This window comes from Polistes dominula, unplaced genomic scaffold (genome assembly GCF_049000335.1).
Source record: "Polistes dominula isolate Pdom_NZ unplaced genomic scaffold, Pdom_raw_medaka contig_23, whole genome shotgun sequence".
Lineage (NCBI taxonomy): Eukaryota > Metazoa > Arthropoda > Insecta > Hymenoptera > Vespidae > Polistes > Polistes dominula.
The window spans coordinates 2,987,284-3,015,096 of NW_028300963.1; the positions used below are offsets into that span (position 1 = coordinate 2,987,284).

The following is a 27,813-nucleotide window of genomic DNA, read 5'->3' on the forward strand; positions in this document are numbered from 1 at the left end:
GCTTATCGTTAAACGAACCTAATTTAGTTTAAGTATTATGCACACAGCCATGTAATGGAGTAATAGTGATTTTATCTACTTTAATATCAATTTATAATATATATATCGCGTTTGCATATGTGTATACGTGTGATCGATCTCGAAATACTTGTATATGTATTTTTATTCGTACCATATTTTCTTTTTTTTTGTTTTTTTTTTGTTTTTTTTTTCTATAAATAATTTTGATCGATATCCATCAAGCAAATGAACAAACAAATTCGTATTTTCAAGTTTTTTATATGAAACGCAGCAAAAACCAATGTTTCTCTCTCTCTCTCTCTCTCTCTCTTTCTCTCTCGTTGCTTTCATTTACACCAATTTGTTTTTCCTTTTTTATTTGTTTTATATATTTTTTTTTTTTTTTTTTATTCGTGATATATACCATTTTTTTTTCGTTCTCTTTTCTCGTAGCTAGAAAAATGGTTCAAATTTTATTGATTTGTTTAAAATATTTCTACGCGTTACGTGTAAAACATATTACACAAAAGATATTTAACAAACAAACAAACAAACAAACAAAACAGAAAAAAAAACAAAAATAAAAAAGAAATGGAAGAAAGAGAAACTCAGGCTGGTCAAACAAAATACAAAAAAAAAAATTGCTGATGTTTACGAATATGAGATGCAATATTAGTGCGTACGGTTGAAAGTTGGTTGAAGAGTATTCAATCAGAAAATTTGGATACTAAAAATGCACTCCTCTCTCTCTCTCTCTCTTTGGTCAACCAATCACCGAAATAGTCTATTGAAATCATTGAAAAAAAAAAAAAAAAAAAAAAAACAAATATTGAACTAAAATCAACACATTTGCAACAACATATAATAATATCGATAAAGTATTAACAAAATTGATGACAGAAATAGTTCGAAATTATTCGAATGGAAAATACTTACAAAAATATATTTCAAATTTGCATTAAAATACAACAACAACAAAAAATAAGAACAATTTAACACTTTCAACTAGCAATAAATAACAACAATATAATATGATAATATTATTAATAAATAACAAAAATATAATCATCAACATTAACAATTTGTTAGATTTTATTTTACATCGTGTTATGTAACAATGTGCAACAAATAGAAAAAAAATAATTTAGGATTGATTATTAATCATGTGTTTTGCAATGAGTGAAAAGGACAGGTGAGATTAGACGTGTGTGTTCTGTGTAAGTTTGCCAATGGGCATTGAACAAATGAAGTTTCAACAAATGATCCAACTGTTAAACAAATAAGTCGTCCTTGTATCTAACAAATCAATCATTTTTCAATCTATTTTAATATCCTTCATAGCACTTATACTATTTTTATAATCATTGAATCAACCATGAAATACGTTTCATATATATGTATATTATATACAAATGTATATATGTATATAGTCACCACCATATGTAACCTAAATCGAAACAATTACCAATCTAAAGATCATAGATATATCTTGTCATCTGTTTTGATTTAATTATTTATTGTTATAACGTTCTTAACAATCAATTATTAACGTATGTATTACATACGATTTAAATCGATAATATTACCAATTTAATGGTTATCGATATTTCATCTTAAATGATATCAATTATTTATTATTCAAGCTTTGTGTATTTTATATTGATATTATACAATTTACATTATATATTTGTATAAATATAATATATATATTATTACTATTATTTTTTATTATATTATAATAGAAATATATTATAATTTACATTATTATATTTATACTATTATATTATTATAATATGAATATAATATAAATAATATAATATAATATAAATAAAATATATAATATATATAATATATATATAATATATTCAATTATATTATATAAATATTAATAATTTATATAATGTTATATATTTATATAACATATATTTCTTGTTATATACAAAATAACACTAAATAAAATATTTGTACGATTTTTCCTAGTAAATTATAAAAAGAAGAAATTGCAATGAATAGTAAAAGCTAATAATAATAATAATAATAATAATAAAAATCATAATGATGATTATTATGATGATAATAAAGGTTCTTCTTGGATACATCGGTTTACTAATAAATTTGATTAGTATACCGATCGATAAACGAATTACGATTGTAATAATTACTAATACGTACTAATTGATTTCCCGATTGATAACAAATTACTACGACTGTAAACGAAATTCGCATGACGAGATCGATTATTAGATTGCTCGATGACTTCTCTTGTTACCTGGTCTACTAGCTAGCTAGAGTTTACAACAGAGAGAGAGAGAGAGAGAGAGAAAGAGAAAGAGAAAGACAAAGGGGAAAGAGAGGGGGGATTGAGAGAGGAGAAACGTTACTCGTTGACGTTTAATGCTGCATTTCAAATGCAAATACATAATGCGCGATGACATATTTGATGATAATTCGGCTTCTATTGCGGTACGACGCTAATTCACGAAAGGACATCGTTTCGACACATTTCCCGATAGCCAAGTTTAAACTAGGCACACATCAGGCACACCATGAATCATTGATTTATTCTATCCCTCCTTCGTCATTTCAATAATATTTTCATTTTTATCCCGAAAAATCAACTCCTATCTTTCAACTCACAACCCCTTTGGTTTTTTTTTTCAGATCAACTATCATTATATGGTATCAATTTCAATTTACCATTACACACCCGTTATATGTTCACGTGTCACGCATTCATTATTTTACCCAGTCTCTGATTGTGAGTTTCACAATCAGTTGATTTTTATTATCAATTTTATAATGATCAAAGATCATGGTGTTGATAAGGCAAACCCAATGGAATCAAAAGAAATTTCGTTTATTACACTTTCAACTTGATTCTTTATCTTTATCTTTTGTCTGTTTTCTGTTTCTGTTTCTGTTTCTGTTTCTCGTTTTCTCTTTCACATTTCCTTCGTGAAATTCAACCCTCCAGTATAATAATAAACTTCGAAGGTTTCGATTATCTTTAATGAAGATTGAAAATTTCGATATATTTATCTTTTAGAAAGTATTACTCGATTTTTGTTTTATAATTCAATTAAACTTCTTATCGAATTATTGTATCATTGTGTATATTTCAATAAACGAATTCATTTATAACAAAAAAAAAATATATATATATATAATATAATTATTATTATTTCTTTTGTCAATAATATAAAGTTTCGTAATAGTTATATGTTTTATTGAAACAATAATTAACATAAGTTAAAAGTATGATAATTTATTTATTAATATAAAATATTATATTATTATATATTATATTTTATAATATTTTATAATATTATTTTATATTAATTTATAATATAATAATATAAATAATACAAATTATAATAAAAAAAATTCTATACAAATACATCGCATCATATATACATAATATAAATAATTAAAAATACTATAATATAGTACAGTAACAAAATACGAATATTCCTGTAAACTAATTGTATACACGTATCTATATATATTTCTTGTCTAACTTGCGTTACGTCATATCTACATTGTTCAATGCAAATTTTACTGCACAAAACCCGGTCAGCCGCGGCCACCTCGTATGCATACTAGCTACCAGAGAACAACCTACCATATATATCAAACATATGTGCATATAACTACTATATACACACCTATACGCACCTTTATATATATATACACATATGTGTGTATGTGTGGTTTGGATTACGTTCGCCATTGCAAGCATGATCGATTCTTCCGCACGAGATGTTTTTTACGAAAAGGTTATTTCTCGATGCAAAGACACGCGAGTTTGATCTAACCCACAGCTCACCCACCTCTACCCACACCTTAAACGCCCATTCTTCTCCTATATTACGTTCTTCTTCTTCTTCTTCTTTTTCTTTACTTAAAAGTCAGAACGGACTTTAGAAAATTCTGAAATCAAGAGAATTTACCTGACACAAAATATTTCAAACTTTTCCCTTATGTACTACCTGCACCAAGTTGCAACTACCCCTCACTCCCACTTGGTTACATACTTTACTACTTTAACGTTTGAATTTTGACTTTTTCCGTTTGACTTTCTCTTCTATCTCAGAGATTTTTCTTTTTATATATATATATTACGAAAAGACTTTAATAAGTTATACAGATAAAAATACCTATGTGATTCATAGATAAAAAGAAATAATATAATTATCTTAAGTTTCATATTAAAATCGATTTAGTTGATGAAAGTAGCAAAATATAATAGAAGTAGAAGGAAATATAGGGGGGTGGAGGAGTAGTGGTAGTGTAGTAATAGAATGGTAAATACTTGATTAACGCGTTAGTACACCCTAGTGACCATTCCTCCAGGAGTCAGAATAAGAGAGAGAGAGAGAGAAAGATAGAGAACTAGATAAATAGATATTAGATTGGCCAATAAGTAATGGCGAATTTTTCCTTAATTGCAGAAGATATCGATTTAGTTTTCAATATATATATATATATATTAATTTCACTATTATTTGAATTAATAGGTAATTATACCTATTAATTTGAATATTATTACACAAAATAATAAATATTATATTTATTATATATATAATATTAATATTAATAATTTTTTATTATTATTACATAATTCATTATTATATAATTATTATTATAATATAATATAATATTATATATAATATTAAATATATTTTACATATTATAATTTATATTTTTTATTTATATATTTATACATTTAATATTATATATTAATAAATATATATTATAAAAAATTATATATATATATCTTATTATAGAATATATTAAATTACAAAATTGCAGAATAATTATTATTTTTTTTTTTGTTAAATTTAATGTAATACTCTTTTTTATCATTTAAATTAAAATAATAAATTAATCTATTAATCAAATGTTACATATATTTTTTCTTAACATTGTATTAATTTCCTCCAACATCAAATTTAATTTTATTTTCACAAAATCCTTCATATTCTTTTAATAAAAAACACATGCACAAATTATAAAATATATCAAAATCATAGAAAATAAATAGTATAACAAAACCTATTTATTAATTCAATGATTCTATCATATCAAAACAAACAAATTTGAAAGAACAATGCTTCTTTCTTTCTTTCTTTTCTTTCTTTTCTTTTTTTTCTTTTTCTTTTCAATGTTTCTTTTCTAAAAGTTTTCTATCCTACTCTAAACAAGTGGGATCTGAGGTGGGGATTTAACCGTAGGAGGAAAAGTGAACTAGAGAAGAGAAAACGTTGGGGTGGTGAGGTGGGGTTCTCTCTCTCTTAACGCGAGAAAGCACTGCACTGGTGTGCCGGTGATGCATTGCCCCGGGAGATTAATGCATCGTGGGCCACAGTTTGTTAGAGTGAATAACGACCGTCTGCAATAATGATATTGCCATTAACCTGTCCGCGGGAATTTCGTTTTCGCGGTTCGCCCACGAACCATATCGAACTTTCTTTTCTTTCTTTCTCTCTTACACACACACACAGACACACACACAGACACACACAGACAAACATACATAGAAAGTACTCTCTGTCTATCTTTCTCTTACTCTATTTATCCTATGAATAGTCAAATTCGATCAATTACGATTTCTCAAACCAAAAATAGAGTCTTCTGTCTGGTAAAAATAAAAAAAATAAAATCAAGTTTTCTTTTAAACGAAATGGAGGTAGGGGGTGAGAAGGGATGGGAAGGGGTGAAGGGTTAAAAAAACACTGTTATTGGGTCATTGAATGAAAGAGTTAAGTGTAAAATCAAGCTACCGTTTTATTTTTTATTTTATTTTCTCTTTTCTATTCCTTTATTCGTTGTGAAATAAACACAAAAAAAAGGTTCCTACTACTACTTGTGTGTGTGTGTGCTTTCATTCTCTACTTTCTTTTATTTCTTTCGATGATACTTTGGGTTTCGTTCAGTAAAGGGTAGTACACCCCAAGGTTCGGTAAAAGAGCTAAGGGCACGAATGGGAATCGTAATATCCATTAACCCACTAACATACACTCACTCATACGTTATATATCTGTGTATACCTTTATATTACAAAACTTTTATATATTTATATATGTGTAATAATATTATATCTATCTATATATATATATATATAAATTTATTTGTACACGTATTTTGTTAATATTAAGCATATACTCCGTCGGTAACTTGGGCTTTGTTCGAATAATTCGAGATTTATTGTTCTCTTTAAATATATAAACTTTAGAAATAACAATAAAATAAATTATTGAGAATAATGTATGAAAAAGATCGTAAAGAATGTTAATAAATTTTTTTAAGATTTAAAAGAAAGAAAAATGCTTGAAGAAAAAGATTGAAAAGAAAAAGCATATACTCTGTCGGTAACTTGGGCCTTGTTCGAATAATAACTATTGTTTTCTTTAAATATATAAACTTTAGAAATAATATTATAATAAATTATTGAATAATGTATCAAAAAGATCGTAAAGAATGTTAATAAATTTTTTTAAGATTTAAAAGAAAGAAAAATGCTTGAAGAAAAAGATTGAAAAGAAAAAGCATATACTCTGTCGGTAACTTGGGCCTTGTTCGAATAATAACTATTGTTTTCTTTAAATATATAAACTTTAGAAATAATATTATAATAAATTATTGAATAATGTATCAAAAAGATCGTAAAGAATGTTAATAAATTTTTTTAAGATTTAAAAGAAAGAAAAATGCTTGAAGAAAAAGATTGAAAAGAAAAAGCATATACTCTGTCGGTAACTTGGGCCTTGTTCGAATAATAACTATTGTTTTCTTTAAATGTACAAAATTTAGAAATAACAATAAAATAAATTATTGAGAATAATGTATGAAAAAGATCGTAAAGTATGTTAATAAATTTGTAAAAGATTTGAAATAAAGAAAAATAAAGAGAACGTCATACACTTCTAGTGCAATTCGTTATCCAAGGCGATGTTTTCTCTTTCTTCTCTTGGGTTTCACTATTTCTCTAATTTTCTCTCTTTCTCTTTATCTTTCTCTATTTCTTTTATTTCTTTTTTTTTCTCCTTTTACAGCTTCTCGTGATGCATAGTCATAGAGAACGACTCGCATTTAGTCGACCGCGACAAATAGTCTCGTAATCTGACGCAGCTCGAGCATTTAACGCGACCGAGGAAATATGTTCCCGAGTCTATGTTTTGGATTACTATAACTATTATATGTTATATATACTCCCCTCCATCCCCATGTGATATGTGTTGTATACTGGAGCCATAAGTTTTCTCATAAGATTTTACATAGAAACCACAACAAACCCTTTTTACATTAAATCTTTTATATGAAAATGATTCATTTAATCTTCATTTATTTTTTTTTTTTAAGGGGACCTTCTACTCTGAGCACCTAAAAAAATGGCTATTTTCGCGAATTTTTTCCAAGAAACCTATAAAAGATATCGATCTAAAAGTTGTTGGGTTTGTTAAATTGAGTCTTAAACTATATAAATGAATTTTTATTTTTTCATTTTAATTAATTTTTTATTGCAAAAACAGTAGTATAAAAAAACACCTTAAAACTTTAGTGCTTTGGTAGCTCCATCAGAACTTGAGAATGGCTTACCTGAAACATAAAAGTAAAATGGTTTTATATTCTGTATGACTTCAGCTACAAAGTGACAGTTTTATATAAAAATTTTATCAATAAATTATCGGCCCATTACCGGCATTTATTATCGGCCCATTACCGGCATTTATTATCGGCCCATTACCGGCATTTATTATCGGCCCATTACCGGCATTTATTATCGGCCCATTACCGGCATTTATTATTGGCCCATTACCGGCATTTATTATCGGCCCATTACCGGCATTTATTATCGGCCCATTACCGGCATTTATTATCGGCCCATTACCGGCATTTATTATCGGCCCATTACCGGCATTTATTATCGGCCCATTACCGGCATTTATTATCGGCCCATTACCGGCATTTATTATCGGCCCATTACCGGCATTTATTATCGGCCAATTACCGGCATTTATTATCGGCCCATTACCGGCAGTTATTATCGGCCCATTACCGGCATTTATTATCGGCCCATTACCGGCATTTATTATCGGCCCATTACCGGCATTTATTATCGGCCCATTACCGGCATTTATTATCGGCCCATTACCGGCATTTATTATCGGCCCATTACCGGCATTTATTATCGGCCCATTACCGGCATTTATTATCGGCCCATTACCGGCATTTATTATCGGCCCATTACCGGCATTTATTATCGGCCCATTACCGGCATTTATTATCGGCCCATTACCGGCAGTTATTATCGGCCCATTACCGGCATTTATTATTGGCCCATTACCGGCATTTATTATCGGCCCATTACCGGCAGTTATTATCGGCCCATTACCGGCAGTTATTATCGGCCCATTACCGGCATTTATTATCGGCCCATTAATGGTAGTTATCATTGGCCCATTAATGGTAGTTATCATCGGCCCATTAATGGTAGTTATCATCGGCCCATTAATGGTAGTTGATCATTGGCCGATTAATGGGCCCAGCAATGGGCCACGTTTTATTCAAATTATTAGCCCATTAACATCATCATAATTTAATAATCTATATATCATCATCTTCAGACAGTTATATATTTCTCTATGTCTGATCCCCCGAAAAATATACCTGACAATACGAAGGATTATACAGATTACAATAAAAAAAACTGCTTGAATAAACAATGAAAGAGAAAGGGATTGAACAAGATAAGAGTCGTCCGTGCGCGCCGAACGCTCAGGAAAGCGGTCCGAGGTAGTTACGTTCAGGCACCAAAAATGTAGTTTGAGACATCGGATCTTTTTGAAATTTTAACACAATATTTCTACTTATATATACATTCGAAAAATGTAAAAAAAAAAAAAAATTTTTTTAAATTGCAGAGTAGAAGGTCCCCTTTAATAATTTTTTTGTTCAACCAATCATAACCTTTTTAAAAAAAAAATAGTATTGTTATTGATTATTTGATCAATGATCAAATGATGATTTTTGTTATTAATTAATTTTTCATTTAATTATATTTTTATTTTCATTTATATAATAATAAAATATAATATATATATATATATATATATATATATATATATATATATAGGAATACTAAAAACTTGAAGTAGTAAGAATAAAAATAAGTTAAAAAAGAGGGTGGTAGTATTATTACAAGTCGGTACCCCATGACAGGAGGATCCTGCTACTGCCAACGGAAGTCCTAACAATTTCCTGACAAGGGGCTTCCCTTGAGAATTTCCGGTCCGTTTCTACGAGAAATCTCTACCGCACCTTCACAAGTTACGCCTTGTTTACTGTGCCGTTTATCTTCTTGACATTAGTTATGCTATCTTCTTTTTCTTCCTTCTACTTTTTCTTATTTTATTTTATCTTATTATAGTTATCTTTTTTTTTTTATTAATATTGATAATTTCAATGAATAATTAATTAATTGATGATTATATTTATATATATATGATTTTATATGATTATTTTTTTAACGTTTACATTTGTATATTCTAAATTATTTTAATATTCGATATTCATATATATATATTTTAAATAATTAAATTAAAATTAATTATATTAATTTAATTGTAATATATTTATTAAATTAATTATAATATATTTATTAAATTTTATATAATATATTTATAAATTTTAATTTAATATATTTACTAATTTTAATATAATATATACACTATAATTTTAATATAACATATTAATATATTTACTAAATTTAATATAATATATTGACTAAATTTAATATAATATTTTTACTAAATTTAATATAATCTATTTACTAATTTTAAAATAATATATTTACTAATTTTAATATAATATATGTACTAAATTTAATATAATATATTTATTAAATTAAATATAATATACTTACTAAATTAAAATACATTTACTACACATTAAATATATTTACTAAATTAAAATATAAAATTTATATTTCATATTTATTAAAAATATATATTAATAAAAAAATCTATATGCTTATATATTAAATATTATTTCTTATATATTATATATTATACGATTATATTAATTTTCTTGTTTGTGGAATTATAACAAACTTTACGTGCAAACGTTCTATAAAAAGTATGCAACGCGTTGATTGAAAAAAAAGAGAAAGAAATAAAAGAAAACAACGAATGTAGAAAGTATCTTCGAAAACAATAGTGTAAAATGCAAAAATCTCGCATGATAAGGTGCATTTTACAGTAAGAAGAATCCTTTCGAACGTCGAAAGAAAATAACTGCGTCGTTGCACACGTTCGTAGAAAATCGTTTGCCCTGTAAGAATGGTATGTACTATCTGATGATGTATCGAAGTTTTATTTTCACGAGAAATATTTCTTCTTGTAAAAATAAAATTCAAAAAAATTCAAAAATAAAAAAAGAAAAAAAAAATAAACGACGTAGAACGATGAAGCAACAAAAAATTCACGAACGAAAATTCAGGCCAATGCCGAATGGAAAAATGTTTTCAACGATCTGAGATAGAAGATAAGATTGTTATAAGATTGTTTTGTGTGTGTAACCCATAAATAATTAATATTAATATAATAATAATTATTATTATTAAAATCATTAAACTTCGATTAATTTTACATTTATTTTAAACAGACAATAAATAAACTTTAGTTCAACTGAAAAATAAAAAAATAAAAACAAACTCAAAAAAAGACGTCTCGTCATACAGTTTTATCTATTATCTTTCCGATATATATATATACATATATATATATATATATAAAATACGAAGAAGTAAGATAATAACGACGAAATAATTAACAAATAATTTTGTTGTTGATAAAAATAATTTTTGTTCGTTTAACTTACCATTAAATGATATGGAGTAATTATTGAAGACATCATCAAAAGACCTTTTTAATCTTTATTGTGTCAAGTATTATATATTATCCTAATATATATGATATATTCTATAATTATAACTTCAATGTGAATATAATATAATCATCATCACTTCTGCGCAGTTTATTTATGCGCATGATTGGTACTTGACGTACTAGTAGACTACTATTATGTTACGTAATTAAAAGTTACAGTGTATATATACATATATGTACATATATAGATACATATTTATCTATATACATACATATGGACGAACGCCTCCATGCCAAACTTGATAAGTATTCGTGGAGGGGAACTGGTCGGTGGGCCCTGGATAGCTCAATTGGTTAAAGAACAGTCGCCCGGAAAGCGAAAGATCCGTGGTTCGAGTCCCGGTCCAGTTTTTTTCACGAATCTTACATATATATCTCACTCATTCATTTTATTTGTCCACATTGTTCCAATCGTTCGTATAATCTTCTTCTACTTCTTCTTCTTCTTCTTCTTCTTCTTCATTCGCGACAGAACCAACGAATCGTTGCTTATTCTCCTCGTATTATTTTACATTTCAACCAATAATCATCAATTTAAGTTATAATGTGTCGTCAAGTATTGATAGTTTTCATTTTAATTCCAGTGATATTTGCAATTGATTTTGATAATATTGATAAACAACCACCCGTTGTCAAAACTAGATTTGGTTCTATTATAGGAAAGTGGAGTAAAAGTTCTAAAGGATTAAATATCGCTAATTTTCTTGGTATACCTTATGCTGAACCACCAATTGGTAATCTACGATTTCGAGTAAGTTTTTGCAATTTTTTTTTCATCATTCAATGTTTATTTAAAAAAAAAAAAAAAAAAAAAAACCAAAAAAAAGAATTTCGTTGTAGAATAATTGGTTCTTATTTAAAATAATAATTGTTTGCAACACTTTAAAATAAATGGTTTTAAATTTTTTTCTTCTTTTTTTTTATTCTTATCAAAATTCATTATGTTAATTAGTTGTTTTTTTCTTCTTTTTATTTTTTATTCTTATCAAAATTTATTATGGTAATTTGTTGGTTTTATTTTAAAATAATTTTGTCTTTTATAATACTTTAAAATAAATTTTGTTTCTCTTTTTTTTCTTTTTTTTTTATTCTTATCAAAACTTATTATGTTAATTAGTTGGTTTTTTTTTTTTTTAATAATTTTGTCTTTTACTGTAAAATAAATTTTGTTTTTTTTATTCTTATCAAAACTTATTATGTTAATTAGTTTGTTTTTTTTTTTTTTTTTAAATAATTTTGTCTTTTACTGCAAAATAAATTTTTTTTTCTTTTTTTCTTTTTCTTTTTCTTTTTTTATTCTTATCCAAATTTATCATATTGATACTTATTGATTTTATTTATTTATTTATTTTTTTTTACTTTTTACTTTAAATTAAATTTTAAATAATTGGTTTAACCCTTTCGCACCGACAGAGGACATATGCTGTTAAAATTTTTCAATCAATTCAAAATTCAATTGTGAAATCACTGTTGTTGTTGATGGTGCACTGTTATGGGGACGTTTATGCGTCTCCAAGTCTTTCAATTTTTTAGGCATAAAAGTTATTTTATCGAACAATCGTTTGGAGGAGAAATGAACTGATCCATTTGTAATGGAATGCACTCGGATTGATTTTTCGCCCTATTGAAAGGGTTAAAAACGTCAAAATATTATTCAAAGTCTAATTAGGGTTGAAATTAAATCTTAAACTTTGCTTGTTTTTTTATGTAACACATTATATGACAAGTTTTTAAAGAAAGTCTTTATATATATATATATATATATATATTAGGGTGGGTCAAAAAAATCAAATATTTTTTTTTTTACAAGTGCCATGGAAAAATGGGTTGCTAGACACCTTAAAAAAATTCTCATCCAATATGAGCTCTTAATTTTAATAGGAAGGTCCTCCGCGTCTCAGTTTTCTTTTTTTTTTTTCAGTCTAATAGATTAAAATTCATACCTCATTATTTATTGATTGTACAGAAAAATATTCTAGACAAATTTTATAGGAAATCAATTGCTCTACAAAAAAGGTATCTTATATATTTTCCGTAAACCTCACCATTTGAATGATATTGAAGATTGAAGTTTGATTATTTTCAGACAAATTTCATTTTTTTTTATGAATTTTATAACTCGACAATAAATAATTATTAAAAAATGCGCAATAGAAATATTTATAGGAAATTCATTGTTCTATAAAAATGGTGTCTTATGTTTTGGCGATTAAAATTAAGCGTTCAAAAGATATTCATCATCAAACTTTCATGTGTACTGATTTTTGTCTCTGAATATCTTTTGAACGTTTCATTTAATCGCCAAAACATAATTAGACATTTACGATATAATGTTTAATCTAAATTATGTGTATATAATTTATGTAATAAGTATTCGCGTGATTTCGTCAAATTAGATTTATATTTTGGTAAACATTCTGATAAAGATATTAGAACAGGTCATTCGATTTGATAATGAAATGTGCTTACTATTAAAATATACTACAATTTTTTTGTGAATTATTTTTTTGTAGAAACCAAAAGCATGGAATAATTCATGGGATGTAATAGAAGCACAATGGGATGGTCCACCATGTATTCAACTAATCAAACTAAACACCACAATTGGCTCAGAGGATTGTCTTTATTTAAACGTCTTCGTTCCAGCGGTAAAGTAACAACAAATAAATAAATAAAAATAAATAAATAAATAAATATAAATATCATTCAACAAATATGCATGCATTTAAAAATTAATTATCTTACAAAAAAAAAAAAATCTTTACAAATGTGATCATTATTAAAACGCGTAGAACAAAAAATAAATAATTAAATTAAATCAAAAAATATACAAAAAAAAAAAAAAAAAAGAAAAGAAAAAAATCAAATTGACGAAGGAACAATGGGAATACAAATAAAATCAAAATTAACAAAAACAACAACAGCAACAACAACAACAACGAGTACAACCATAAGAAGAACATCAATGAACAAGTACAACATGAAGCAAAAATCAAAAATATCAAACCAAAAACTAGAAAGATTACGAGAAACAAAATTTCTATACATATCTAAAGTACTTTTATTTTACCAAAGCGCACTTGATTTCATCTATCACATCAAAACACGAATACAAACGGATCGATTGCAATATGTTGGTTGATGGTGGTTGTGATGGTGGTTGGTGATGGTGATGGTGCACTAGTAGTAGGTACTACTTCCCATTGAAATCATTTTATTTCAAGCAAACGTTAAAGTTCAGATTTTTACACAAATATCACATATATACATACATGTATATATAGAAAGGGGTTTTGTCGAGACAAAATGTTTGCAAGTTACGAAACAAAAATTACAAAAAAAAATATCTAACAAATTTTCCAACTCTTTTGAAAATGGAACGGAAGCTTGATTACTTCCCAAGGTTATATCACGTGATTTAATTAAATATAAATGAGCCAAGGTTGGTTGGTCATGCTGTCATCGCCATATTTCAGCCACTTAACGCTATATCTCGCAGCTTTGTATGCTTATGAACATATAATATATAATATAATATATATAGTGTATATATATTTCTAAAGATACATGCATTCATAAATATATAAATATATATATGTATTATATTAATTATATTGATATTTTAATAAACCTAATATGAATTAATAATAATTATTAATTTAATATAATGAATTTTTCAATCGTTATAGAAACGACCAGATGTAAAACATTCTAAACACCCTGTATTAGTATTTATTCATGGTGGAGCATTTATTAAAGGTAGCAGCAATAGCAAATTATATCCATCAACTTATTGGGCAGATCAACAAATTATTTTAGTCACGTTTCATTATCGATTAGGTCCTTTTGGTAAATATTATCCTTTTTTTTTATTCTGTAAATTGCAACAACAACAAAATATCCTATATCTTTTTATTATTTTAGGATTTTTCAGTTTGGGTAATAGTATTGCCCCAGGTAATTATGGATTAAAGGATATGGTGATGGCCTTGAAATGGGTGCAACAAAACATAGAAAGTTTTGGAGGTGATCGAAATTCCGTAACACTGATGGGTTCAAGTTCTGGTGCAGCTTCCATACATATTTTATCATTATCGAAGAAAACCGAAGGGTTATTCCATAAATATATATTACATAGTGGTACAGCATTAACACCATGGGCAGTACATTCAAAACATAAAATAAGAGAAGCTTCCGAAAGTATAGCCAATTATTTGACTTGTCCAACAGTTTTAGACGTTGTTAATTCATTAATTAGTAATTCGATTGTTGCAAATGATAATAATGATATTAAAGAAGATTGGAATGTTGCAAAATCAACAGATAAAAGATCTTACAAAATGGATTTAGAAATAATTATGTGTATGAGATCATTTGATGCCGAATCTATTTTGATTGCACTTTCACATCACGTAAATATAAAAATTCATTTTTTATTATATTATTATCTATATTAGTATTAAAACAAATATAAATATTTAATTTAAATTTATAATATCTTTATGATTTGATCTTTAACAAATTTCTAATAATAATAATAATAATAATAATATAATTTCTAATAAATAATATTATATTTTGTAATATATATTTTAAATTAAATATTATATTAATTATTATTAATAAATATTTGATAAATTATTGGAATATCATAGATATCGTATAAAAATAAAAAATATTTATTATATGTTTTGTTTTGTTTTTGTTTTTTTTTTCTTTTATTATAGTATTCTCAACATAAACATCCATATTGTGTTTTTGTACCTACAATCGAGGATGAATCAAGTGAAGCCATTTTAACGATGCACCCTATAGAAATAATAGAAAAAAAACTTTTTCGTGACATACCCGGTATAATGGGGGTAGTTAATGACGAAGGTTTACTCAAGACATATGGTAAAATTATTTTTTTATAATGACAATTTTTCATTGACGTAAACATATTAAATATAATATAAATAATGATTATATATATATATATATATATATATATATATTTTTTTTTTGTATTTATTTAGATTTATACGTGGACTCTGAGAACCTGAAAATATTTGTAGATCAATTTGACACGATACTTCCAAAGTTTTTGGAAATGCCATATGTTATTAATAGACATGGTTTTGTCAATGCCATTAAAGATTTTTATTTTGAAGACAATGATATTAACACACAATTGCAAAAGATCACAGAGGTGAGTATTTTTTTTTTTTATATAAATATTAGATTTATTTTTATTTTTAATGAAACAAACAATTATTTCTTCAAATAAGTTTATTCGTGGGATTTTTTTTTTAACATTAGAATTAAAAATAAAATAACAAAATAAAATCTATGCGTAAAATATTATATATAAGTTTATTATTATATTAGATCGAGTCATAAATAACTTTCGTTTTTTATGTGACAAAGAATGAGACTAATAAGTGCAAGACACCTTTCATGGAGTCTTTTTTTTTTGCACTCTTTGCAATTTCAACGTATCTATTGGATTTTGCTCCAATATTACCTTTAAAAGGTTCATCAAAGTTGGAAATACGTCCTACACTCGGTTCATCTTTTAAGATCGTATACTCCAGAACGGAATTTTACAAACCAATTTCTAACTGCCCTATCAGTTATCAGTCCTGCACCGTATACGCTGCATATTATTTCAGTTGCCACTTTAGTGCTATTGCCTTGTTTCAATTTTCAAAGCATTACATGTCGAATATGCACTTTTTACTATCCATTTTAGTGGTTAAGAAAAAATTGTTAAATGTAACATTGACTGCACATAAAAAAGTTGACAGAAGACTAACTGAATCTTCATGTATATAGTGATATTGGAAATCCGTTTGTTTCGGTGACTTATAATAGGTAAATACGAAAAATAGATTCTACATAGCTGCATCGAAAGTTACTTATGACTCGACCTAATAATTGTTAATATATATATATATATTATATTTTAAAACTGTTTTTTTTTTTTAGATTACAAGCGATGGAATATTTATATGGTCAGTTTACAAAACAATAAGTTATTTATCAAAAGTCATGAAATCAAATTTGTATTTATTTTATTTCAACTATTTTGGGACATTTAGTAATACTCAAGTATTTGGTTCAAAACCTTTAGGTAAAAATGTATATATAATTATTTATAAATATATATATTTTTTTTGATTTAAATAAATATACAGAATAATTACGTAATACGTTGTGAATCTTATTTCAAGTGTAACCAAAGGGAATGCGAAAATTTATTAATAAACATTTTCTATATTCTGTTGATTCACGTAAATTCGAACCAACGTAATACGAAAAAGTATTCATTATAAATTTGTGAAAAATAAAATTTGAAAAAAATAATCATACAAATTTTGTATTCGCAGGTATATCTCATTCTGACGATATTAAATATTTCTTTCCATCGTTGCAATACGATTTATCGTCTAATACTAAAAGTGATACAATCATGATACACGTATTGACAGAATTATGGTCAAATTTTATAAAAAAAGGGTAAGAATTAAACATTGAAACATTTAACAAAATACAACCCAAATATAAATGAATAAATCAATTTGAAAAAAAAAATTACTATCATAATTGATCTTATATTTAATGAAATATTAATGAGAAACCGTATATAAAAGAAAAAGATAAAATGAAAAATGAATACAATAATAATATAATTAATGAAATAAATCGATTAATTTAAGGTTCGAATTAAGGGGTTTGGGTTTGTGTGGTAGGAAGTTAGAGAAACTAATCAACGAAAATCATAATTATCGTTAAATTATGACCATAGAGAGAGAGAGAGAGAGAGAGAGAGAGGTAGGGAGAGATATGGAAACACATGGGTTTGAATATAGTATAGTCTTGTATCAAACCCATATCCGGATCATAATGTCGGACGTTATCAACAACGTTGGCACAACATTCGACCGACTGTAATCCAGATGATCCTTGGATTCTAATCGCTATTACATATTTACAGGGTGCCGAGTACTTGGAGTGTACCCAATTGGCCAGCGTATCGTAATCATCACGAATTCATGCTTTTCAATGGTAATCAAGAAGTTAATATTACGATAGAAAAATTCGATAATTATTTTGTTTTAAAAGAAAGAATGAACTTTTGGAATAATTTAATGTATAATTATAGTAATCAATTTCCTAAATGGTATTTATATGATGAAAATATTCATGATAAACATAATGGTTGTTATCAATTGCAAATAACAAACTGTTATGTTTATATTTTAACTATATTTATGATTGTTTCGATATATGTATGACACATTGATTTTAAAGATTTTTTTGTTTGTTTGTTTTTGTTGTTTTTTTTTTTTAATATTTCTATTAATTATATTTTTATTCATTTGCATTTTTAATTAGTTCTTAAGTATGTCAATTGATTATTTGCAAGTTCCTAAGTGGGCTGAAAGTTTTTAAATAAATCAAATAAATAATAATACATTGTAACATTGTAATTATGAAATATGACAAAATTTGTTATTTACAATATCAAGTATATTTGATTTACCTAATAGAACTTTTGGCCTACGCTGTAAACAATTAAATATATTAAATTTGTTAATAGTAAATAAATGTATAATTAAATCATATTTTAAGATTTGTTTTATTAGGAAATAAAATAAAACAAAATAAAATAATTTTTATGCTGTAATAGAAAGAATATTTTCTTAGAATAAAAAGATATATAAAATTAAATTATATTTACAATAATGTAAAAAAAAAACAAAAGGTCAACTTATGTATTAAAATAACAATAAATAATTATAAAATAATAAAATAGTAATATTATTCCAAGAAAAAAGATTGAACAAAAAATGAAACAGAAAGAAAGGCAGCAGATTTTGGTTTGTATTTTAACTGAATAATTGAATATAAGAAAAAAAAATTAAAAAAAAAAAAAAGGTAGAAAAAAATGATCGATTGACCAATTGTCAATTCAATCGTCTAATTAACAATAGTTTGGTCAATGGGAATCGACGTTTGGTATCGAGAAACAGGTTGACCAATGCCCAATGCTGACAGTTCTCTCTCATACACACACACCCACACACAAACATACATATACTCAAATACACTACAATAGTATAGACTGTGACACAATAGTAATGTGACGCGAAGTTCGATAGCCATGTTCGTGGTATTGCTCGAAATGTGACAGGCAAACAGGTTCCATTTTGTGGGTACTTAATTAGCGATTAAATATGCGTTGTTAGGAAGTATCATTTCGAATCATTATACCAATATTACTCTATATATATATATATATATATATATATATATATATATATATATATATATATATATCTCTCTCTTTTTCACATACACATGTATAGACGCACACAGATGTATAGAAACGAGCGTATATGCAAAAGGTTAAACGCGTATAAAACTAACACAATCGTAATAATTCGTTCATGCTTGGTGACACTTAACACCATGTGAATTGGCCTATCTAATCTCCAACTAACTCTAATTGGAGATAACATAAAATTAATTGGTTGATCTGTACAATTATACATATATATATGTATATATTTGATAACATATATTATATTTTCTTGTATTTATTTCATAAATGGTTGTTATATTACATAGTGATTTATATTAATCTGAACATCGTATTTTAATGATATAATTTTGTATCAAAATAATATATAATTATAATTATATATATATATATATATATATATAATTTAATATTATAATATTATTAAATTATAAATTAATAGTTAATTATATAATAAATTAAATAATATATAATATATATATATATTACATAATAAATAATATATAATTTAATTAAAATAATATAATAATAATATAATATATAATATTTCTTTTATATAATATAATTATATTTTATATAATAATTTTAATAATATAATATTATATAAATATATTATTATATATTATATATATAACACAATATAAAATATATATAATTAATAATATTAAAATAAATAAATAAATATATATATATATTTCTCTTTATTTTTGTTTTTCTTTTCGATTAAAAATATAATTACAATTAATATATTATTAACTATTTAAAAATTATCTATACCTTTGTTATTTTAACAGGGAAAAGGGAAAAAAATATAATTAAATAAAACACCATTATTATCAACACAAATTTTGAGTATTACAAAAATCTTAAATGGATTATTACCAAAAGTAAAATATTTAATTTTTTTTTTTGAAATTACACATAAAAATACTTATTACGTTTCACTCTCTCTCATACAAACGATCTCACAAATAAAAAAAAGAAAGAAATAATATTTATTATTATCTCATAATAAAATAATACCATAATAAAATGATACAAATCCTTGAGAGATATTAATTCGTAGATTTGAATGTATCATATTTAATTTAACGTTACATCTTAAGATTACAAGTTAAGACAAAAAGAAAGAAAGAAAGAAAGAAAAAAAAAAGTAGTTCACCTTGAACAAACACAGTAGAAAAAGAATCGTAATACTGGTAAAGGTAGGAAAGAGAGAAAGCGATAGAGAAAGAGAGAGAGAGATCCCATGGGATAGGGAACCAACGTTTCGTTGGCCTAACGGTACAGGTCTAATAAACGAAAGGTATAATGAAATTCGCTCGAAATAAAGTTCACCGTGGAGGAGAGTTAACGCATATATAAAATATGCAGCATTCAGTTTCGTTGCTTTCCTACAACCCCAACGTCCCCGACGTGCTCACAGAGAAATTAATCATCTACCTTCCCCTTTTAATCCACTCATCCTTTCTTTTTCTTCCCACCCCTCTCTCTCACTCTCTCACTCTCTCACTCTCTCTCTCTCTTTCTTTTTCACTGTGTACATCTATTCTTTTGTTTTCTACTTTCTATTTTATTTATACTACTGAATTCTAGAAGAACAAGTTGAACATACTTGAAAATATATTTATTCCTCAATTTTCAATATAATTTTGAACACTTTGACTGTCATGTTGGTCATTGGTGACTACAGCGTATGAATCTTTTAAAAAAAAAAATTTTTGGCTTACGGTCTCGAAAAATCAGACCTCGCAACCGGCTACGCTCAGCGTATATAATATTATACGTTTCTTGATCGAAAGATCTTCAGGGTAGGGTGATCAGTCCTATTCCGGTGATCAGTCCTACGCCGTATGAACCTTTTACAATTGTAAAAAATTACATGAAAATTGAAAGTTAACACGTTCCGTGCCATGTGTACCACCAATGGTATACGTTAAATTTGACCTCTAAGCCACGTGTACCACCGGTGGTACACTTTTGAGACAAATTTATTGAATGTGTTGAAAATCAAATGGCTTGAATGACAAGTCAAGTAAAAAGGGCTTGGCACCGAGGGAATGTGTTAATGTATTTGAATATGACCAATATATAGAAGATACTTTGAAATAAAAAGTGTCCCATTGAATAATAAAAATAATGCCATGGTGTCCTGGGCAAAACATATGATTTTGGTGTAGCAGTCAAAGGGTTAAATAATAATATTGTTGTATATATATATATATATATATATATATATATAAAAGCTTAAAATCATAGGATTTTGATGTCGATAGTGTAAGAGAGATTCTATTTTTATAAAAAAAAAAAAATAAAAAAAAAATAAAAATGCTAGACGAGAAGAAACGTTAAAATAGATAACACAGGATGATGTACAATGAAAGAAAAAACAATTGGGGGAAAAAGGGCGTACAAGGTGGGTTAGTAAATTCCAATTATTTTTCTAACTCGTACTAACGTATACACTGGCTCGAATAACAAGAAGAGAAGAGACGAAAAGATAGACAAAGAGAGAGAGAGAGAAAGAGAGAGAGAGAAAGAAAAAGAAAGAAAGGAAGAAATAGAAGAAAAGAAGACAAAAATATTTGTTCGTATTTTAATAAAAATAAAAAATAAAACAAAAAATACAAACAAAAAGAAAACACAGTATTCAAATAAACCGTATGAACTTTGATTAGAAAAAAATATAGAAAGAGATAACAAATATATATATAGACTTTTAAAAACGTATAAAAATTTTGAAAAATAAATAAAAAATAAAACAAATAATATCTTTTATATATATATATATATATATATATATATATATATATATATATATATATATATATATATTGACAAATAAAAAAAAGTATTTAAATAAATTGCACGAGTGTTTTTTGAACGATGAAAAAGATGTTGTAAAGTTACAAATAAAAATAAAATAAAAAGACAAAAATAAAAAGAGAAAGAGAGAGAGAGAGAGAGAGAGAGAGAGAGAGAATTGAAGTAGATTCATTGATTGATGATTTGCATAGACAAATAAGTTCGAATTCTGATGAAGTTAACGCTAACACATAGGTGTTTGTTCAACACTATAGTACAATTGTTTTTCAAGTGGGTTTTCCCCATTAAAACGACACACACACACACACACGTTGACGAAAACCTAGTGTACATTTAGAGCCCTAATCTTCCTCCCTTCTCTCTTTTAGTACTTCCGTTGGATCAGAGTGTTGTTTACCATCGATACGGATATTGTTTCTTCCAATTGAACAATTTCTCACCGTAAATTTCCTACGTTAATTCGCCAAGTTTTTATCGTGCAAAACAAAAATCCAAACCTAATAATTACAAATAATAATTTAAGATTTGTATAAAAATTTCTGATACTCACATAAAAAAAAAAAGGTCAAACTAACCAATCAAAACTTCAACGAAACCCCATAAGAATACATCAGGTAACCATGATTACTATAATCATTAATTTCCATAACTTAGAAAGTTCGTATATTTCAACTGAATATAGAAAAGTACGATGATAACAGAATGAAAGGTGGCGAGAAAGATGCAGATATGGGATGGAGGAGGTGTATGGGGGGGGGCAAGGGATGGGGTTAAAGATATGCAATGGAAAAGTGACATTTGTAGTAACACCCTTCACCCTTCCACCCCCATTTACACCCGGTTAGTCCAGTCCAGTCTCTTTCAACGTGCAAAATGCAAATTGAGAAGCATCGATTACGACACAGAGATGCATAGTCGTAGTTGTCATGGTGTTCGTGTGATGGTGGTGGTGGTGGTGGTTGTATCGGATGACATCGTCGTCGTCGTCGTCGTAGGGTCATAGGTCGAGTACGCCCGAGGGAACGCGAGGAGATCACGCGAACTGGCTCGTACAATGCGCTAATGCGACATATTGTTCGAGCCAGCAAAAATTGCCCCTCGTTACGTGCGTTCACAATAGTCAGATAGTTGTCCTTGTCACATAGTCCGTAGTCGTTTCTCTCAACCCACTATAGTATATATATACTATATATTGTACTATATACATATATATATAACAGTAGAACTCGTCAACATAGTTGGTAGCACCTCCAACGTCACCTGGAATACACGTATTCTCGATAGTACCTTTCGAAATTACACCAACTAACTATTCCTATTGCATTTTCAATCTTTCTTTTATATATATATATATATATATATATGTTTCTTTCTTTTGCATAGGCATCAGTGAGGTGCATTCGGACACGATATATATATATTTTTTTCTTTTTTATTACAAAGAAACAATGAATTGCCAGGAGGCAGCAGCCAACTCTCGATCGAGTCAGAACGATAAATGTTTTCACTTTTCATCCCTCCCTAACTACCCTTTCCTTTTTTTTTAATCTTTTTTTTTTTTTGCTTTAGGTAGAATATATACATACATATGTATGTATGTAAGCCTTTTTTATTCATTCTTCGTGTCCTTCTTTTATATATGTATATATAGGTATATAGTAACTGTGCTTTCATTCGAGAAAAGCCTTTTATACGTTCAAGTTAAATTTACCTTAAATTGTAGGAGACAGAGGGTTGAATTTCTTTTCAATAGAAATCTTTTTTAGACTTTTTCTTTACTTTTTTTACTTTCATAATTTGGTATTAATTTATTTTTTTTATATTTTTTTATTTTTTCAAAGGATCTCATCTTACAATTCATTGATTCATTCATTCCCGTATGTTTTTTATATACAGTAAACATATTTCTTATTAACAAATAATTTTGATATGTGTGTCTATGTTGTAAGAAAGAACAATACAATCTCAACATTTTTTAATTTTTTAAGTATTAAAAAACCACCATAAAATCAACAAGAAATCATATGTAATGTATTATTAAGTTAATACACGTATCAATGGTTTGATAAACGATAAAAATACTTTTATTTATTTCTTTGGAATTTAATCCTAAGGATCTTATTACTCGTTAATAATTTTCATCAATAATTTCTTCAATACTTTATTACTTGATAATTAATTTAATGTTAGTTGATATAACTCTCCAACTGATCCAAAACTTTCACGTATTATCTATGTACCTACACATATATATATATTAGTTCTTACTAATAGCAAAACGTATATATATATATATATATATTTGAAAGAGAGAGAGAGAGAGAGAGAGAGAGAGAGAGAGAGAGAGAAAGTTCGACAAGCACCATGATGCCCGTAGACATCGAAAATTCGATTAATTGGTAAGCGAAGCTACCTCCCAAGGCCGTCGTCTGACGTCTTATGGTAAGACGGTAAAGTCGATTTAGACGACGAGGGTTATAACATTACCGTATAATCTGTTGTATCCCCATGACGAAAAAGACAGAGAGAGACTAAGAGAGAGAGAGAGAGAGAGAGAGAGAGAGAGAGAGAGAGAGAGAGAGAGAGAGAGAGAGAGACCGAGAATTAGAGAGAGAGAATGAGAAAATGAAGAAGGTGGAGTTAAGGAAAAGGGGGATAGAGAGAAGAAAGAGGATGTAAGGAGGTCTGTAAACGTTGCATGGCTTTTAAGGTACCAGATGCAAACCTTCTTCGATATGAGAAAATGAATATTTCAAAGTTCTTGAAAGTAAATATATATGTATATATGTATGTATGTGCAAGAAAGAGAGAGAGAGAAAGAGAGATAAATAGATAGAATGTTCTCACACCGAGTTTCCTCTAATCTAACATCCACACCTCTAATTTGGTCTTAAGATTCACGCCTATTCCATATTTGACCAAAAACTAGAGGAAACATCGTGGTGATGGTGGTGGAGGAGGATGTTGAGTAACTCGGATTACCAAGCTCACCCCTATTTCTATTTCTATCTCATTCACTCTCACTATCTTTCTCATTTGGTCTTATTCTACTTGATTCTATATCTATCTGTCTCTCTCTCTCTCTCTCTCTTTCTCTGTTGGTGTATAAATGCATACGAAATTTCTTGGTCTTACCTATCCTTTAGGCTAAGCTTAGTTAGGATAGGATAGGATAGGATAGGATAGGATAGGCTGGGTTGGGTTCGGTTGGGTTTGGTTGAGTCTATCTTGGTACATACGTTAAAATATTTATTATAAAGTTAGTGGGGAAGCAGCTGCATGAATATGGTCAAGATTAGATGTAAGGGTAGTACACCCTTAGAGAGGGAGAAAGAGATACTTCTGAATCGTAGAGAAGAAAGGTTAATGATTTTGTTTTTATTTTATTTTATTTTATTTTGTTGTAGTTTTGTTTAGAAAGGTGTAATAATTTTATTTTATTTTATTCTAATTTTTTTTTTCTTGAGTATTTTATTTTTGGGAAGATGCAATGATTTTGTTTTATTTTATTTTATTTATTTTTATTTTTTTAGAAAGATGCAATGATTTTATTTTATTTCATTTTATTTTATTCTATTTTATTTTTTTTTTTTGGAAAGATGCAATGACTGTTTTATTTTTTTTTTGTAAGATTGAATTAATAAAATCTTTTTGTCGATAAATCGTACGATATTCTTCCTCTAATTTAATTTTCTTGTGTCCACCTTTTAAAATTCGAAATTTATGTTAAAAAAACAAAAAACAAAAAAAAAAAAATATATATATATATATATATATATATATATATATATATATATATATATATATATATATATGATAAAAAATAAAATAAAAAAGAAAGTTCAAATAGCTCGCACGAATGAATTTACGAATCCTGGTTCGACTACGACGATGATGACAATGGGTCGGTCATTCAGCCAACGTTTCGATCTTTTTCTCCTATTTCTCTACATATATATATATATATATATATATATATATATATATATATATGTGTGTGTGTGTGTGTGTGAACCAATGCACGTATTTATTCGCGCGACTGCATTCGCTGATACTCGATGCGGAAGAGAGGTTAATTGTCGCGCCTCTTCTTCCCTTTTTAACCCCCTACTCACCACCTCATCCTTTTTTATTTCTCTTTTTTTTTTTATTTCTTTTTTTCCGCTCGTGGCTTTTGCTCGGAATGCCAAGTGGAATTAAAAAAAAAAGGAAGAGTAAATAAAAATAAAAAGAAACACGCTCACGCACATTTGTATACATATATAAGTGTATATATATATATATATATATATATATATATATATATATATATATATATATATATATGTGTATGTGTGGAATAAAACGGACGATAAAATTTTGATTACACCTATGTACGATTAATCATATCAACTTTCTCATTCGAGCAAATGGGATCTCTATTAAAAATTAATGAACGAAGAGTATAATAAAATAAAGTACAATCGTATAACAAAAAAAAACTACACACACCCACATACTCGAGAAAAATTTTATAAATACGTGTAAATTATTTATTATATTTTCTATATATTTTATATTTAATATTTACTATATTTTATATTTATTATAATTTATATTTAATATTTATTATATTATTATATTTGTTCTGTCAAAAAAGTGTTGTAATAAAATATACGTAATATTATAATTATATAAAATTATATATATATATATATATATATATATATAATTATATATTAAATATATTTAATTACATTTATAAATTTACTATAATATAATTTTAAACTACATTTATATATTTATAATTATATTTATAAATTTAATTATAATTTATATAATTTATATAAAAAATCATACAAATTATATAACATATAATTAAAGATACATGATAATAATAATAATATATAAAATATAAATAAAACATATTATAATATTACTACAAAAAAAAAAAACTTATTAATTATCCTTTTATCCTCCTATCCCTTTCAAAAAAAAAAAAAATATAATAATAATTAATAATATTAATAATAATATTCGTAAAACCTTACACGATTATCAAATTATCTTTATCGAATTAAATACTTATCAAATAATAATTATTATTATTATTAAATCCATAATAGACACCCTATGGGAAATTTCCATGATAATTTCAAATAGAAATCCATTTGACTCAAACGTTGTTTTATGAAGGGACTGAGGAAGGGGGACGGTAAAACTAGGAGAGACACTTTGGGGGGCGTATTAATCATGAAATAACGTTTGAGAAACCCTTCTATCTTCTTCTTCTCATTCTCTCTCTCTCTCTTTCTATATTTCTATCTTTCTATCTTTCTCTGTCTTTTGAAGTCCCTAGGGATTCTCAGTTACAGACAATAAGACGCATGGATCTGAGGAAGGAACGTTTGCTTATGTTGGCCCCAAGGCACTCATCGTGGTCTTCTCACATAATATCACACAACTGATTTCGACGTATAATACGCACATATACCACAGATGTATAGTCTTCGGGGCACGTCAACTTTCTTGACAGATGCCTTCTGCTTTAAATAGGAATGAAGATGGGGGGAAAAAAATAATGAACGAAAAAAAAAAAGAGACAAAGGAAGAACAGAAGAGATGACGGAACACTTTTATAAAAAACAGAAAAAACATTTATGGGAAAAACAATATTAATTTAATAATATATATTATATTAGAGAGAGAGTATTATGGGGACCAGAAATTAACTCTTTGTAGGGACCCTAT

The 27,813-nt window shown here is 26.8% G+C and overlaps 2 protein-coding genes across 7 annotated transcripts in view; one reads left to right on the plus strand and one right to left on the minus strand.

Annotated features, from left to right (window-relative positions):
* Positions 1–27,813, minus strand: part of heph (polypyrimidine tract-binding protein 1 heph) — a 407,327-nt gene that overhangs the window by 343,145 nt on the left and 36,369 nt on the right. The window lies entirely within an intron of this gene.
* LOC107065279 (carboxylic ester hydrolase) lies at positions 11,111–18,559 on the plus strand. 3 transcript variants are annotated; one of them, XM_015318822.2, is made up of 10 exons: positions 11,111–11,279; positions 11,534–11,700; positions 13,463–13,597; positions 14,639–14,798; positions 14,874–15,361; positions 15,677–15,845; positions 15,968–16,140; positions 16,920–17,064; positions 17,321–17,450; positions 17,929–18,559. In XM_015318822.2, the coding sequence occupies exons 1-10, from the start codon at positions 11,180–11,182 to the stop codon at positions 18,227–18,229; spliced, it is 1,968 nt and encodes a 655-aa protein (XP_015174308.2). In that variant the 5' UTR covers positions 11,111–11,179; the 3' UTR covers positions 18,230–18,559. The 3 variants fall into 3 exon arrangements, with proteins under 3 accessions (XP_015174308.2, XP_089028989.1, XP_089028988.1); XM_089172863.1 differs by having other exon boundaries at positions 11,112–11,279; positions 11,609–11,700; XM_089172862.1 differs by having other exon boundaries at positions 11,223–11,700.

Coding starts and splice junctions, on each gene's coding strand:
- LOC107065279 (XM_015318822.2), top strand. CDS start 11,180: ATGCCAAACTTGATAAGTATTCGTGGAGGGGAACTGGTCGGTGGGCCC. Junction 11,280..11,533: donor CGGAAAGCGAAAGATCCGTG/GTTCGAGTCCCG, acceptor TTTTAATTCCAG/TGATATTTGCAATTGATTTT. Junction 16,141..16,919: donor AATTGCAAAAGATCACAGAG/GTGAGTATTTTT, acceptor TTTTTTTTTTAG/ATTACAAGCGATGGAATATT.